Source organism: Rhinopithecus roxellana, chromosome 13 (genome assembly GCF_007565055.1).
Source record: "Rhinopithecus roxellana isolate Shanxi Qingling chromosome 13, ASM756505v1, whole genome shotgun sequence".
NCBI lineage: Eukaryota > Metazoa > Chordata > Mammalia > Primates > Cercopithecidae > Rhinopithecus > Rhinopithecus roxellana.
In genome coordinates, this window is record NC_044561.1 from 83,009,919 (window position 1) to 83,023,973 (window position 14,055).

At 43.3% G+C, this 14,055-nt stretch overlaps 1 protein-coding gene across 2 annotated transcripts in view; it reads right to left on the minus strand.

The window, feature by feature from the left end:
* The window catches only part of CFAP61 (cilia and flagella associated protein 61), a 301,491-nt gene that overhangs the window by 123,267 nt on the left and 164,169 nt on the right, over positions 1 to 14,055 (minus strand). For both annotated transcript variants that reach the window (XM_010369117.2, XM_030914334.1), the window contains exon 18: positions 12,122 to 12,249. In XM_010369117.2, coding sequence (XP_010367419.1) covers positions 12,122 to 12,249 — 128 coding nt within the window. The remainder of the gene's footprint in view (positions 1 to 12,121; positions 12,250 to 14,055) is intronic.

Sequence of the window (14,055 nt, forward strand, 5' to 3'; positions counted from 1 at the left end):
AACAGTGAGAGCTGGGACCATGCAGGAGGCCTCCCCCAGGAGCTGTCGCCACAGAACCTCCTGTCTGGGATGAAAGTAGGTCTAAATTGAGGCTCTCTTTCATGACTGCTTTTTTTTACCAGCTCCTCCTCCTCTGTCCATTTCTCCCTAGCCAAGCTTCCCAAGCTTCATGCCTATTTCTGTGGATGATGTTATCCACCACCAGGACTTCCTCTTACACATTTACTATACTATTAATTCCTCTTACACATGTACTATACTACAGTAATTCTTCTAAGCTCTCAATCTAATTTCTAAATGCCTATCAGCCCTAACTGGCATGCTCCAGGGGATCTCAAATTTAGTATGTGCCCAAACAAAGCTCTTGGTCACCTCATCCCACTCCTCCTCTATCTCCATCAAAGCTTTGGCCAACTAACCACCTCTTGAGCTAGGAATTTTGAAGCCAGTCTCAGGTTCCTTCCCACTACCCACATTGGCCACTGTGTCCAATCACTTTGACCTTGTCCACATCTCTAGAACGCCCCTGCAACCCGGCCCTCCTATAACACACTGCCTTAGTTCACCATTTTGTCTAGAGGGTTTGTCTCTCTGGCATGAGTCTCTCTCTTCTGCCCATCTTCCACACAGCTACTGGAAACCTCTTCTTAAATTAAATAAAATCTCAACGGTTTCTGGTTTTAAAATCCCTACCTTTGTTCTTGGTAGGGATTTTACCAAGGTAGCTGCAGAACAGACTCATTAAGATCCCGGTCTCAGAAATCGGACTGCCTTAGTGTGACTCCCAGCTCTAGCACTTCTATGTTTTTTACCTTTGCAAGTTATTTGACCTCTCTGTGGCTTTAGAACCTAATGCTTCGTAGGGGTTCTGTGAAGATTAAATGAATCATTGTCTGCAAAATGCTTAAAATATTGCCTGCTACATAGTACATTTTCAATAAATGTTAAGTGTTTTGATTACCAAACTGTTCAGTCCAAATTCCCTAGCATGGCATAAACATCCTTCCGGCTGGGCCTAACCAAACTTCCCCAACCTTCTTTGTAACATCAACCTCCTTGCTATTCAGGGAACGTTCCCTGCCCTTTCATGACTTTATATGAAAATATCACCAGCATTTTCATTTCTTTCTCCAACCTCATATTTTTGCTGCAATGGTTCTCTCTATAATCTGATTTAGCAATGTCTAAATATTTAATTTCTTAAATTTATAACTATGTAAGAGTATTAGTCTAAAATCATGAAGTTTATAATACATAATTCTAATAGACTGATTTTGAATTTGATCGCCTATGAATATTCAAAAAGTTCCTTCAAATAGAACAGTGGGTCACATAGTACAGCTTGGGTTTGGGCATGCATTCAGTGAAATGGCAGGAACAGCAGAACCACAGATAAACTCAGATCTAATGGTGCTGGCTTAATGTATATAAACAATATCTAACATCACCGTGAGCCCTCAGCTCCAAAATCAAAGGTCACCATATCATGAAAAAAAAAAAAAAAAAGTTCCAAGTTAAGTGCTCAAGCCAATGAAACATTAAACAAGGGCACCTGCATTTTCGCAGCAAATAATTCCAGTGGGGATTTCACGTTGCTGTGGATACAAAGGGAGGAACAGCTCAAAGATACTTGTAAAGCAGGGAGGGATTAGGGTATCCAGGGAAATAAGTAAAAGGTATTGTGTTTCATTCCATGCTTCAGGAGGACAGCTACAAAATTAGGTCTAAACATCCTTATCCTTCAAATAAAGAGGGTCACATTGCCAATTTATTGTGAACATGATAAAAGAAACATAAAACTTTTCATGGCGCTTACCCTTCTGGGCAGTAGATACATGTCAGCCCGCTAGGCGATCGCTAGTTATTTTCTAGCTGATTTTGTGTGTGTGCGTCTGCAGGGTGCAGGCATAGCAAAGGCAACCAAAGCAAGTGATTTAATTAACTGCTTTAATTAATGCTGTTATTTGAACAAATAGATAATGTAGAGAAAAAATTATTACCCCACATCGATCTAAATGTTTCAATTTAATTTACTAAAACCTCTGCTTTCTGAATGGTTCAAAACAGTGACAAAAATATTTGCCAAATGAAAATAAATCCTAGCTCATGATAGATATGTCACCTATCTACATATTCTACTAGTTAAAAAATAACTCAGATTTAATTCAGTCTTAACAACAACACATGCCATAAAATACTATAGATGGAGTTTAAAAGTTGGGAGCTCTGTGAACTTCCAATATTAGAGGCAAAACAAATCCTCACAAAATATTTATTGTAAGTACACAGCAGAATAAGAGAATCTACCAGTTTTTCCCTGAAAAAATTTAACTTTCTTTAGCAATATTTTTTTCTGTGTAAATCATAAGAGACTTTTGGACAAGGTCCTGAGCCATTAATTTAATTTTTTTATTTTTAAAAAACTTTTTATTTTGGAGGATTTTAAATATACATGAGGCGAAAGAAGCTTAGCAATTACTAACATCGTGCTGCTTTTAAAATACTCACCAACACTGTTTGTTGTGGTTGGAGTAAACGCCACACATTGTATTATTTCATCATAAATTCTCTAACATGCAAGAACCTAACAATAAAATAAATTTAAGAAAACAGGAAAAGTGCAGGAGATTGTTAAATATTTAAAAGGATTTCAGGGGCACATTAACCAAATGCAGTATTTGGACCTGGTTTGCATCCTTATCCAAACCAACTAACTGTAAAAGAACAATTTTAAGACCACTGGGAAAACTGAACACTGGACTGGTATCAGATGATATTAAGGAGTTATGGGGTGTTTGTTTGCGTGTGTTAATAGTACTCAATCCATTTTTGTTGTTAGTAAAATTAAACGGCAGCTGCATCCATGGCCACAAAGTTGTTGGTCATGACACACTCTGACCTCCAGGGGGAGACCGAAGAGAGAGATCTATAGAGGAGGCATGGGATGGAGGATTCTGAGCACATCCAGAAGGGAGTGGGCAGTTCCTGGGGTAAGACAGAGCTTAAAACTTCTCTCCCTGACCCTACTTCTCTCTTGAGTGCCATCTTGCCCGGCTCCACCTTGGGTGGTGGGTCAGAGCTCCCTGGTCCTGGAGCTCCTGTAGGAATCAGGATGGGACCTGGAGAAATGGGGCAAGGAGCAAGTCTCGTAAGGTACCCTGAGTCTGGGTGTGACTCAACACTGGACCCGGCACTAAGGTAGAAGTGTCTGCCTGGAGGGCCCTGGGTGCTCTCTGGAGTCCTCAGGGACCTGGCAGGGGAGAGGCGTAGTGGCCAGGATAAGGGGCTAGGCAGACATTCAGGATCTCAGATAAAACACTTATGTATCACAAAAGAAACACATAAATCCTTACTGAAAAAATGAAAATGCATGCCATTCTTGAAATGTCAATTGAAAAGATAAGAATAAAATTTGAGAGTTCTGGCAAAACAGATTAAAATGAAATTGAGTTTTCCTTTATAATCTAGGGGAAATGATTAATGATGTTTTTATCTATGTCTATGAGGTAAAACCATTATACATTTACATTTTAAGCATATGTTTATATATACTGAACACATACCAGATGTAAATACCAAGATGGCAGCTATCAAAAGACAAGCCAGAAAGCCCTTGCACATGAGAGATGGCAAAATACAAGACACAAATCCATTTGCTTCCTTAAGGATGGAATCATGGAGGGTTATGGGAATTCAAACTCGAGTGGGATCACTTCTGGTGGGGGAGGATAAAGAAGAGCTTTATGTTTTGGGCAAAAGCTGGCTATTAGCAAGGCTTTATTAACACCACATGGGCAGGTTTCTTCTTGGGCCTTCCTTCTTAATGGTGACAGTTTAAGCATGAGACTTCGTGAAATGCTTTCTGCTAGGTCCCGTTTAGCATGCTAATACTATGAATGTGGGTTCAACTATATAATGTTAATAATAACTTAAAAATTAGGCCCTGCAAGCCCCAAAGTAATGATGTGACTTAGAAGTTATATGATTTGCTAGGAATTAGAAAATGTGGTTTGGAAAACAAACCCATAAATACAAGTTAGTTAGAATGAGCAATTACGGGGGAAATAGGTTTCCTTATAGATGAGGCTGCCAATTTTGAGCAAATGTCTACATAAATGGCTCCTAAACCCACCTGCATGTTGGAATTACCTGGGGATTCTATTAAAAATATTGTACATATTCCTGAAACCCACCCCAGGCCAGGAACAGGGTCCCAGGAAACTGTATTTGTACAACCTTCCCCATCCCTATCCAAGTGGCTGTGATGTACAGAATTGTAGAGCCTGGAACTTTTGCAATCTGTTGCTTATAGAAACAGTTACTTAATATTAACCCTAAAATCTCAAGGTGATTCACAACATTTTCCTCCACCACAAGGTCTTAAAATAAAATGGAGAATTCAAACCTTTTTTTTCAGGTCCCAATGTCTTACTATACTGGTAGTGTTGGATTATCTGTTTGAAAGGACATTTATCTTCAGAGAAGTACACTTAGCAAGAAACCTGGTCTCCAGAAGCCATCTGCTCCATAGATGGCTTTGCCTACTCTGGGTCTCACACAGAGGCTCACGGTCCTCCCACTCCCCAGCAACGAAGACCACCTGTCACCTCTACTGGAGGGCCCTCATGCCTGTGTTTTCAGGCAGGGCTCTTTCTGAGCTTCCCTTCCAAATTTCTACCCAACATCAAATGCTATAAGTCGGGGGCAGTTTGATATGTCCTTACTCCTTCAGTCCTCTTGTACATCATTTTATGTGCGCCAAGATAAAAGAATTCAAATGCATGGGCGTTACGGCCCTAATCCTCCCTCCGCAGGGAGGAAGGTCAGTGACTGGCGGATGCAGAGCTGACGAAGTGGGAGAGGGTGTGCAGCTGAAGGTGTACGATGCCTTTTGCTTTTCTGGGAGTGAGGCTGCCCATGAAAAAAGTGGGGATGGGAGGATGGGGCAGGAAGGGCAAAGACCACATTGGCCTATTGGCCTAGTGGCATTGACTGAGTGAGTCCCTGCAGGTGTCGTGAAGACACACATTGCTGGGCCCGATTCCCAGAGTTTCTGATGCAGGAGGTCTGGGTGGGGCCTGAAAATCTGCATTTCCAACAGTTCCCAAGTTTTGTCCATGCTGGCGGGCCAGGGATGGCACTTTGAGAGGCTCTATTCAAGGAGGAGAAAACTGAGAGGCTCCTGAGCGTTTGGGAGTCTCAAGAAAGGAGGGTAGAGTTTAATGTAAGTTTCTATGAAGGAAGTGTATGATCCCATTAAATATCTGAGAGACATGTGTCTCTTAGGAGGATGTTCTGCAGACTCCAGGCAATGTCTCACCAGGAGTCAGATGCAGCTGCGGGTTGGAAACACCTCCGGCTCAGTCCTCAGGGAAGAGGGTGCCCTCCACATGGAGGACACTCCAGCTCCCCAGTCACTTCCCGCCTTTGAAAGTCAATGCAGGTTTCCATGGGGGTCTAGACATGCAAATTTACTTACTGGGGAGGTGTCTGTCTAACAAGTGTCAGCACTAGGCCTTTGGACAGATGCTTGACATTTGCTACCTGACTGAATGCTCAGGCCGGTGTGTGAGGAGGGAATTCTGGATGCCTTCCCTGCAGCACAGGTGAGGAGACTGAAGTTCTGGGTAATAGAATCATTCTCCTGGGCCCTCTCCACTCTTTGCTTCTGACTTCCTTGACCTGCCACCTCCCCTGCAGGGCTGGGAAAGCAGAGCCTGGCCCTACCCCCAGGTTTCGGATTCAGTCCCTGGAGAGCCGGGCCTGAGTATCCCCACCTCCGACGGCTTCCCAGGTAATGCTGACGGTGCTGGGCCACAGACCATGTTTTGAAAACTACTGATTCTAACCTTAACTCCATCCCAAAGTAGAAATAAAGTATATGCCAAGACAAGGTTCCTAAATGCCATCTCTTTTCCAGCAAAACTTTCTGGTAGTACACCTGCATCCTCTTTAGAACTGCAAGAAACCCACAAAATCCTCTCCACACGGCCTTCTTAGCTAATCCGGCTTCTTCTCCATCATCGTGTCTGCCCAAGTTTCAGTAAAAGGCAACTTCAAGAATATTAACAAGGAAGAACCGAACAAACTAAGCAAACTAAGGGACTGTAAGGGCACTCCAGAGACAGTGTTGAGGCCCACTCACCTCACCCTGGCCCCAGAGACAGTGTTGAGGCCCACTCACCTCACCCTGGCCCACCTGCTCACCTGCAAAGGGTCTCCTGTCTGCCTGTCTCTGCCCAAGGCCCTTCTCTGACCTCAGTTGTCCACTAGTGGGGACCCACCGACAAGGGTGTCTTTTGGCTTTGTGGCTGTCCTCACTTCCCTGTCACATGGCCCTGCTCTCAGGCAGTTCCCTAGGATCACTCCCAAATCAACTACCTGTATCCAAATGCTTTGTTTTCAGTTTGGTTTGAAAGAATGCAAACCAAGACAGGTACCAATGTCATTATTCGAAAATCATCCAATAACAAATGATGAAGACTGAGGAGGCGGGTGTACGACTCAGATCCAGGTACATGGTTTGTGCTGTGTGTGATCATGAAAAATGCATTTCCTACTTACCCTTAATGCCAAAGAATCACAAAGCACCCACAAAAAAAGGACAATAAGCTGACCTTCCTCCATTGAAAAGGCCTAAGGTTGCTCAAAGTGGATTGCTTTGCTTTTGTTCTGGGAGTCTCTAATGTGGGTATGAGGAGATAAGTTACACTGAAACAAGCAGGGGTGGATAATTTCAGTAAATGGAGGTGCTTTCATTTAACATTAATTACATTTAAATATTGGAGTCAAATAGGAAACCCCATTGTGATTAGTGACACCAGGGTGAGTTCTGGATCATTATTCTCTGATGGCAGAATGTCAAGTCTTGCTGCCTGGGGAGAATGAGACTCTTGAGCCTGACACATAAAGCTCCTTCCACCATCCCCTTTGCTCTGGCCACCAGACCAGCCTCTGCACCAGACCTGATGTCCTGTATGCCCCGTGGATGTCCATCTCCCGTACGCCCCCCCCGTGGATGTCCATGCTGCCTGCTGCCTGGGCACATTGGAAGGCGGCCCTGCACATGCCCTGGGCCTCACTCCCATGCCGTTTTTGCACAGGGCAATTGCGAGGCGCACACGTGCAGAGACCGACAGGACAGGCAGTCACAGTCACAAACCTGTCCATTGCGGTTGAGCTCTGAGATCAGCAAGGAAGCACTGACTATTTAATTAGTCACCTAATTAGTGACAGGCCACACTGAAGGTTTCAGATGTCCTCAGACAAATGTAAAGATAAAAAGCCTAATTAAGCCGCCAGCGCTAGGCTGGCTGCTGCCAGAGCCCACAGCTGTGCCGGATATTGTGCGGAACTGCACGACCCGATAACAGGAGTGGTGATCATTGCCACAATTGCAGCTTTAAAAACATGCCCTGCTTGGTCCAAGCTATTCTTAGTCACCTCGACACATTCAACTCGATGAGGGGATCAATGTCTAGGCTGAAAGTCTGAAGTTGCATCTTTTGCTGGGATGATTTGGTTGGTTTTCAAGAAAACTCTTCTCAGTGGTGGAAGTGGAAGACAAGGGGAACCCGGGCTTTCCAGTGCCCACCAACCAGTGCTTCCTGCGAATCACGCAAAGGGTCTAGTCACACGGAGGGTCACGGGAACACCGGCTGGGCTGCTTTCAGTCATTGTCATCCATGACTCCTGTAAGCATTTTTCTAGTGCCATTACAGGCTCTTCAAAAGATTCTTTACATTGGGATTGAATTAGGAAAGAGTTAAAAAATAATGGATTAAAATGGAACTTCCCCATAATTAGGAGTAAATACTATAAAACACTGAAGCATAGAGACTCATGTGCTGAAACAGAAGAGGAGAGCAACTGCCTCAGCTCCATGAACGCAGGCCCAGGAGACAGTCAAGGTGCTGTTCTGCATAATTCTGGGAAAAAGCCTGTTTGGGACACTGTCTGGGGCAGGGCCTGAGGTTCTGCAGTTCTGACGAACTCACAGGTGATGTCAATGCTGCTGGTCCACGCGCCACACCAGGAGTGAAAGGATGCAGAGAGGTGCATACACCTGGTTCCGGCTCCTCCTCTTCTTCTTCTTTTTTTTTCTTCTATTTTGCTATAGCATTTATATATTTTTTAAAAAAGATTCTGGAGTATCTTTGTGGAAACCTGAAATAGTCAAAGCACTGCATTTGAGGAGTTCAGTGATGCTAGACTCGGTGGGAGTTCACTTTATAGTGAGTTCACTTTACAGATCTCACCCTCATAGGGTTTGTGGAGTTTCTATCGTGGTGGTGCCTTCGGGCTGGCAGGACCTGGGAGCCCCTGCTGGGACTCTCCTTTGGCACAGATGAGGACAGTACCTCCCTCAGGGCCACAGCACTGCTTGGCAGCAGAGGTGGGCTAATGGCTGCAGCCAAATTCTTTCTCTTTCTCCAGTGCTTGGAGGTTTTAAAGAGTCTTCATAACGAAAGTGCTGAGAAGGAGAATGCACACGTGACATCTGTAGTGTCCGAGCCAGGAACTTTCAGTCCCAAAGAACAGGGTGGCCAAATGAACACAACCCACCAATCACAAGAACAGTCATTGAAAAATAATCCAAGTCTATCACTTAAATGTCTTGGGCATTATGAAGAACACACATAATCTCACAGTGAATGTCTTAAGATCTGTCTTTTCCCCTCCAATTCACAGCCCTCTACCCCATAGTACAAGCCGGCATTTTCTTCCTCTATGCCCTGCAATGCAAGAGAACCACCCCATTGCCCTCGCCTTGCCCTGCCCAGCTCCTGATCCTTGCCACAAACGCGCATGCTCCTGTGCTGGCCGGGCAGGTGACAGGAAAGAAGGCTGGGTCCTTTCCTCCTGGGCTCCCCTCAGAGGCCAAGTGCACAAGACAAGGGGGAAGGGAACCAATGAGCTGAGCCCACCCCACCCTGAATGACTCTATGCCCCTGCCCATCTCCACCCCTGGAGGCCTCCTGCAGGGCTGAGGGAGACTGTAGAAGCCTCTGAGGGCCGTTGGCTCCTAGGCTCTGCTGGGGATCACCAGGGCCAACAACAGGAAGGCACGGAGGACAGCAGGGGAAGTAAAAGAATGGGATGCTGGAGTGCGTCCCCAGGAAAACGCCTGCTACGCATGTCTCCCGGTGCTGGAGGGCCTAAGAGGCTTCCCCTAGGAAGGACAAGATGCAGGACTCAGGCCTGACAACCACAGACAAGGAGATGTGTCTGTGCAGATTAACTACACACAGCTAGCAGATAAAATAGCATACTTTAAAAACAAGTCAGAACACCAGCACAGTATTCCCTCATCACATGGAGCTTACATCCTAGGGTATATTAGGCAGTGAGTTTGCGTAAAGCACTTCAGCTCTCCCAGTAGCACCTCAGCACTTGGGGAAGAAAGGATAGAAATTTACACAAACTGCTTTTGGTGTCCTTTGAAGAGAAGACCAAATGTATTTTATAATTTCTTGCATGGAAATAATACAAGGAGAAAGTTGTGTTTGTTTTGTCATCAGATGACAGAATTACCAGATTTTCTGAAGAAAGAGGTTACTGTCCTGAGCCTCAAGTGGATTTTCTAGGAACGATGGTGCCCCTGCTGAGTCTGACAATGCAGCTCAAGACTACAAGAAGGCAGCCGGGTGCAGTGTCCCCTGCCTGTAATCCTAGCACTTTGGGAGGCTGAGGTGGGTGGGTCACTTGAGGCCAGGAGCTCGAGACCAACCTGGCCAACATGGTGAAACCCAATCTCTACTGAAAATACAAAAATTAGCCAGGCATGGTGGCTTGCACCTGTAATCCCAGCTACTTGGGAGGCTGAGGCAAGAGAATCGCTTGAACCTGGCGGGAGGCAGAGGTTGTAGTGAGCCAAGATTGCGCCACTACACTCCAGCCTGGGCAACAGAGTGAGACTCTCTCCAAACAAAAACAAAAACAAAAACAAACAAAAAAGACTACAAGGAGGCTGATTTTCCTAAATTTTGCTTCCAAAATGTAGATTCAATCCTCATTGGTGGTCAGTGTTGGGTGAAAGCTGTATTTCTTCATTTCAGCTCAAATCATGTATAAAATTAAATTCAAATGGCAGTTAAACTGGGAAAGTAAAATAAGCAGTAGGTTACCATGGTGATTGCTAACTTAAGATAATTAGAGAAAAATAATAAGAAAACGATTTCCTCTCTTAAGGATTAGAGATCCGTAAACTGATACCAGTCTATTTTTAGTGTACATAATCTGTGTAATGATGACAGAGAATTATGAGTATTTTAGAATGCTTTAAAAAGCTCTATTTGATTGGGAAATTTAATCAACCCAATACTTACATCAAAATTTATACTTGTCTTTATTAAATCTAAGTTGACTCCACAAAAAGAAAATTACTTGTATATGTCTCAATGTAATCATTTAAATAAAACATTATGACTAAGTAGATAGCTAAATTAAGATTTAAGACCTGTTTATGATAACTTTTAACTGCTATAATTTCACAGCTCCACCTTGATAATTCATCATTCAAAAATGGTTGCATGAAACTTGCTGTTCGAAAGTTTTCAAGGCAGAGACCCATCAGAATAAGTGAAGCACGCAGACTACAACGTGGCATGCCCTGGGAATGGAATATTCCTAGGTGCTTCTCATCATTTCATGCTTGCAGTGAAATATTGCTGCAGACTGACCACATTATTTAAAGCACATGAACTCTGTTAGTAACTTCAATAATGACACATAATTTATTTCTAGTTACCTAAGGGTATGTTCTGGAGAACTGAACAAACTGGCTAGAAAGGGAAAAAAATCAATTCTTTTTTTATCTGGTTAATGTGATGTTAAATGAGCAAAATAACCACTTGGGATTAGCTCGTCTCCATGTTAACCAGGCACATACACCTTTTGAGGGTCACTTCCTCCATTCATTTTCTTACCCAGCCCCTCACAAGGCCCCACCTGTCTTGAGCTAAGAACTCTGCTGGCCCAGAAGAGTGATGGTGGGCTGCATTTTCCTATCTCCTGCTTACCTCTCAGCACCTGTACTTTTGAATGGTAGCTAAAGTTTTTCACGTGATCCTGAACAAAAGATTTGGATAAACTGGACTCTTAATCCAGGGTTCTGTGGTTCCCAAAGTCAGGGTTTTAAAACATCTATGAGACTTTTTAAAAAATAAATGAAGACAGCAAGTTTGACAGAAGCTAGGCAATACACTGAGGGCTCCATGTTAGGTGCTGATGATGCCAGGCCATGATCCCAAGTTCTCAGACCCTAACCCAGGGTGTTTTCTATTAAAGAGGTGCTCAATTCAGTGAGCAGATGGAGAGACAGACTGGGGATGCTGCAAATCCCTGAGCATCACGCATCAGAAAAATGGGCTCTGAAAGGAAACCTTGTTGTGCTTTGAGGGGGATGAGAAAACATCATCAGAAGAGATGCACAGGCCTCTGTATTCCCTGAAGGGTTTTACCTGTTCCATGGGATCCAAAATTCAAGGGCTGAAGAAAGGTCCTGGCCCACATGCCATTTCTGAAACTGTAATGTATGAAGTCAAAACTCATTCCCAAACCCACCTGATTATGTGGAGCGCCTATTAACATTCAGATTCCTAGACCCTTCCCCAGGAGTCCAGGTTCTGCAAGTTGGGTGCAGGATCTTAGAATCTACATCTTTAACAAATGCTGCAGGTGGTTCTTATGATCTTGCCAGTAAGGAAAACATTCCTTTAGAAAAGGGGTCAGTAGGTTGTTTCTGGGAAGGGTGAGACAGTACATATTTCAGGCACTGAAGGCCATATGGTCTCTGTTGCAACTACTCAGCAGAGGAGTCTGCCATCTAATCTGCTATTGTAGCACAAAAATGGCCACAGACAACACATAAATGAGTGTGGCTGTGTTCCAATAAAGCTTTATTTACAAAAGCACTTGGCAAGCCAGACCTGGCCTCAGGGCTATAGTTTGCTGACCCCTGATGTAGAATATTCTTTCACTGATTCATTCATCCACATAGGCAGGGTGTGTGGAGTACCGAACAATCTCAGGTCTGTTCTCTGAGGGTGTCCTCTTCAGGTGTAGGAAGATAATTTTTATTATTTAAAAACCAATCAATCAATAGAGTAAAATAGCTCACCAAAATACCAATGTCTCTAGGAAGGAAATTCCAACACTGGATGCACCGACCACAATGATCTTGGCATTGACAGTTATTTTAGGTTCCAATGTTAGTTTTCTGTTTGTATGATTTAAAGCATAACTCATCTGGAAAAAAAATACAAAGAAGGAATCAAAGAAAATGTAGCAGTGTTCATACCCCCAAATTACCAAGTATGTAGAGTTATTTAACCAGGACATTACCACCAAAATAAACCTAGTAGTGCCCATGTACAGCCACAGTGAAATGCATGGGAAGATATTTTTAAGAAATTAATGTATGAATATGTGAATATGCCTGACATCTCAACTAGGTCACATCAGAATGCCTGGTTTTCAAGATTTTGTCTTAATGCTGACAGATGTCTCATACAGAGCAGAGACCCTCAATGATTAGAGAACACCAGTAAATGGTACTACAAGGAGACGGGCAAGCTACTCCCTGAGAATCTGTAGTTCCATGAGAGGTCCTAAGTGTTTTCTTCTGTCCACAGTTTCCCTGAAACCTTGAGTAACAAATTATAATAGTTGGGTACTTGAAGATAAGTTTTAGCTCATGTTCAATTCTGTGTCCCTCACATTACTTAACGCAGTATCTTCTGGACAGCAGATGCTCAATAATATTTGTAAAATGAAACATTTATTAAATGGCAAGAATGTGTTAAATAATTAGGGTTGTTCAACCTTTCAGATACTTCAGAGTCAGGGAGCCTCTTAGAATCACAGAAAGTAACTGGTGATCATGTTAATGTCCATGTTTACAAAAATTGCCTGAATTAGTCATTGATTTGATTTACTTCCCTGCAGAAGCTGCAAGGGGTACATTAAATGTGCAAAGTAAAGTTTTACAAAGAAGTGATAGAGCATTCTTGGAAGAACATTGGGATCTGTGCCAAAAGATCTTGGTTCTATTTTTAATCCACTGATTCAACACACATTTTTTGTTTAGTGCTTACTATGGTGTCTGGACAGTAACAAGAATTACAGCTGACTTCTCATTGGAAACAATGGTGATCAGAAGTCAATGGAAAGATATTCTTATCACCTCATCCCATGCTGTTAACTACATCAGCATTAACTTCATCCTCTAGGTCAGAAATCTCCACATTCTGATAGGTCAAACCTGCTTTGGATTTTCTTAAAATCCTGGGATACCAGGAGTTAGAAGTCTGACAGAATAATGGTAAAGTCTTATTTGGGTTCCCACCCACTTTCCAGTACTGTAGGGGCATGGGTGGGGCCATATGCTTTGCCATTTAAAGGTAACATCTCAGATCTAGAGCATAAATCCCATTTCTCTGTCTCTAGATAGCCTAGCAACATGGAGGAAGGAAAATGGCTTCAGCCAAACAATATATTGATAGAAATTTAAAACAAAAGTGGGAGATTTCAGACTCCATAATTAACATTGCTTTGCCTCTCAACATCACTTCCACCCTACAACTCCCACCTTTAATTTGGCACAACAGAGATTTTGGAAGATATTGGGCTCACTCCCATTTTCAAGAGGGACTCGGATCCACATAAACCAAGTCATATACTCCCACCTCTCTTTCCTCAGTGATTGGGTCAGGACACACATGTGACCTAAGTTAACCTAATTAGAGTGAAGCCCAGGACTTCTGCATGATAGTTGAGGAAGAGAAGCCTTCTTGTTTTCTGGATGGCATGTGGTGTAAATGTGAAGCCTGAAATGGCTATGGTCATCATGCCAAGAGGGAAACCATCCTGTGTTGAAGCCCCAAGAGAATCACAGAGAAACAGAACAGGCATTCTTTTCAAACCCTACCTGAAACCCATACTACCTTTGGACTCTTCAGTTATATAAGCAATACATATCAGTGAGCTATTGCCACAATAGTGCTGGGAAACAAACCACTTCAAAATGCATTGGCTTAAAACAACTGTCACTTA